Here is a 2,591-nt window from a genome sequence, read left to right on the forward strand (position 1 = left end):
TGGTTGTGGTGATCCTGATGTGACTGGTTTATAAATATTCCACCCACTCTGTTCAGCTTTGGCTGCTGCAGCAGCACCTGAGTAAAGTTCCGATAACATTTTTTTTCCAATTTTCCAAATTGTGATATTTGAAATTAAGTTGAATTAATTGTGTCAATCAGCTGAATCTAATGTCATATTAAGTTCATGGCAGGACAGTAAACAGCTGTTAAATAATTGATACTTAATTGGCCGGTTATTCAGATTGTGAGGACGGCCAGCTCTCGGCAGATTTAAGTGTCACATTCCTTCCATTTCTTAATGATGGATTTAACTGAACTCTGTGGGATGTCCAGTGAGCTGGACATTTCTTTGTAGCCATCTCCTGACTTCTACTTTTCAATCATCTTTTCTCTGAGTTGCTAGGAGTGTTCTTTTATCTTCATGTTGCAGTTGTAGCAGGAATAGTGATGAACCAGAGACTGGACCTCCCAGACACAGATGTTTTTATACTACGATCACTTGACTCCATTTCACGAACTGTGACTCTGCTGCATCAACAAGCTGGAACTCTGTTGAATTAGTTCAGTTACTTTAAAGGGGATGAATACTTATGCAATCATTTATTTTACCTTATATATTTCTAATGAATTGATACTATTTTACAAAAATCTGTTTTCACTTTGATATTAAAGAGGTTTTTTTGCAAATTCTTTTTTAAAAGGCCAAATTAAATTGACCATGATTGAATGTGTAAAAGCAACAAAAAGGTGAAACATCCAAGGGGGATGAATAATTTTGCAAGCTACTGTATGTCCCAGATTTTCATATGAGATTTTATTTCATTCATAAACAGGTGAAGAGCGAAATAGAGGAAAAGACAAACACGAAATATGAGGTCTACAAACTAGTTAAATACAGGAGTCAGACTGTCGCTGGAAGAAAATTCCGCTTCAAGGTAAAAGATATATTTGATATTTAAAAGCCTCAGATGTGTCTTTGTGTAATGTACAAGTTTAATTAACATCCGCTTGAACACAAGTTCAAGATCAATGTATTTATTCAGATGCCAATTTTTTTCTTTATTTTCCCTGCAGGTTCACATTGGAAAGCTAAATACATCCATGTGGAAGTCTTCCAAAACTTACAAGTAGATTTTCTGCTAGACAGCACTCATGTGGACAAAACCGAAGACGATGCCCTCTAAACTGATCACACCCTGTTTCAAAAGTAAAATATTTCCTTCATTCTGAAATGAAGGAAGCTTTTACTGTCTGTTACTTCACAGTTGTTCTGTATGAAGGGAATGTGAATCATACCTCTGAGATTACAAATTTCTGAGGAAAGCATAAAATCTAGCTTAAGAGGCAAAACATCGACACCGATTGCAGCACTGTTCCCCTTTCCTGTAGCTCCACCCAAAATGTCATGTATCAGAGCCACCTTCCAGTCTGTAACCAGTGGGGTCACACTGTATAAATATATTTGATAACCAGCTGAAAATAACCACTTGAGGAAGAAAAAGCAGACAGTTGACTTCTCTGTTAACTTTAACTGATCTTGTAACAATGGCAAACATAATTTATGGTGGATGGGGTGGGACGCAGGACGCCACTAATGAAACTCAGAAGATATGTGATCAGGTGAGCTTTAATCTACATTCATTCTTAACAACCTCCACACACAACTCTCTGCTCTGTGTTTCAGTCTGGACTTACATGATTTCTTTTTTCATATATACACAGGTGAAGGGCCAAGTGGAGAAAACGACAGGCAACAACTACAGGGTCTACGTAGCAGTTAAATACAGGAATCAGATCGTGGCAGGAGAAAACTTCGTCATCAAGGTAATTATTATTGTGATATTTGAAAAACATATGTGTGTCTTTGTAAAATACAGGTTGAACTTGAATGTCATGTCAAATTTATGGCAGGACAGTAAACACCATCTCAACATCCCTGGTGGAAGAAGATCCTCACTGTTCATCAGCACAACTTAAAGATGAATATATTAGTTTAGATGTTCATGTTCCTTCTCTTTTTCCTGCAGGTTCATGTTGGAGGAGAGGACTACATTCATCTGAGTGTCTTCCTAGAACTTCTGTGTAATGGAGGAAAGGCTGAGCTGCGCGGTGTGGAGCAGCACACAACCAAAGACTCCCCCCTCGAACCTTTTGTAAACTGATCACACAACCTGTTTCAACAGTTGTACACTTACAGCCTGCAGTCTCATATTAAAATGGCCTGTTGTTTTATTTTGAAAATTATTCAACATTGATTTCAAATGTATTAACACATCAAGATATTTGGTTTTGTGAAGCATCAAACTGAATGTACTGCCTTCTTAGGAAAAAATAAAGAAATCATTAAGACATCACTTTATATTTCTTGTGGTATTTCTTTTCTTTTGTGAAATCTGATATCTAAATAGATAGATAGATAGATAGATTGGTTGGAAGAAACAGTGTTTCATTACACATAGGTGAGGGGAAATGACAGGCAAGAACTATGAGGTCTATACAGGTCAGTTAAATACAGGAGTAAAGGTGAGACTGCTGAACAGTTCCTCATCAAGGTGAATAAAATTGTGATATTTGAAATTAAGTTGAATT

The 2,591-nt window shown here is 36.8% G+C and overlaps 1 protein-coding gene across 1 annotated transcript; it reads left to right on the forward strand.

Annotated features, from left to right (window-relative positions):
• The first annotated feature begins 1,501 nt into the window (after window positions 1-1,501).
• LOC131962257 (cystatin-B-like) lies at window positions 1,502-2,329 on the forward strand. The gene is made up of 3 exons (XM_059327233.1): window positions 1,502-1,622; window positions 1,725-1,826; window positions 2,030-2,329. Exons 1-3 carry the CDS (start codon window positions 1,548-1,550, stop codon window positions 2,162-2,164), a joined length of 312 nt encoding a protein of 103 aa, XP_059183216.1. The 5' UTR covers window positions 1,502-1,547; the 3' UTR covers window positions 2,165-2,329.
• Window positions 2,330-2,591: the final 262 nt, after the last annotated feature.

Source organism: Centropristis striata, chromosome 23, assembly GCF_030273125.1.
Source record: "Centropristis striata isolate RG_2023a ecotype Rhode Island chromosome 23, C.striata_1.0, whole genome shotgun sequence".
NCBI classification, from domain to species: domain Eukaryota; kingdom Metazoa; phylum Chordata; class Actinopteri; order Perciformes; family Serranidae; genus Centropristis; species Centropristis striata.

Coding starts and splice junctions, on each gene's coding strand:
- LOC131962257 (XM_059327233.1), top strand. CDS start 1,548: ATGGCAAACATAATTTATGGTGGATGGGGTGGGACGCAGGACGCCACT. Junction 1,623..1,724: donor CTCAGAAGATATGTGATCAG/GTGAGCTTTAAT, acceptor ATATATACACAG/GTGAAGGGCCAAGTGGAGAA. Junction 1,827..2,029: donor GAGAAAACTTCGTCATCAAG/GTAATTATTATT, acceptor TTTTTCCTGCAG/GTTCATGTTGGAGGAGAGGA.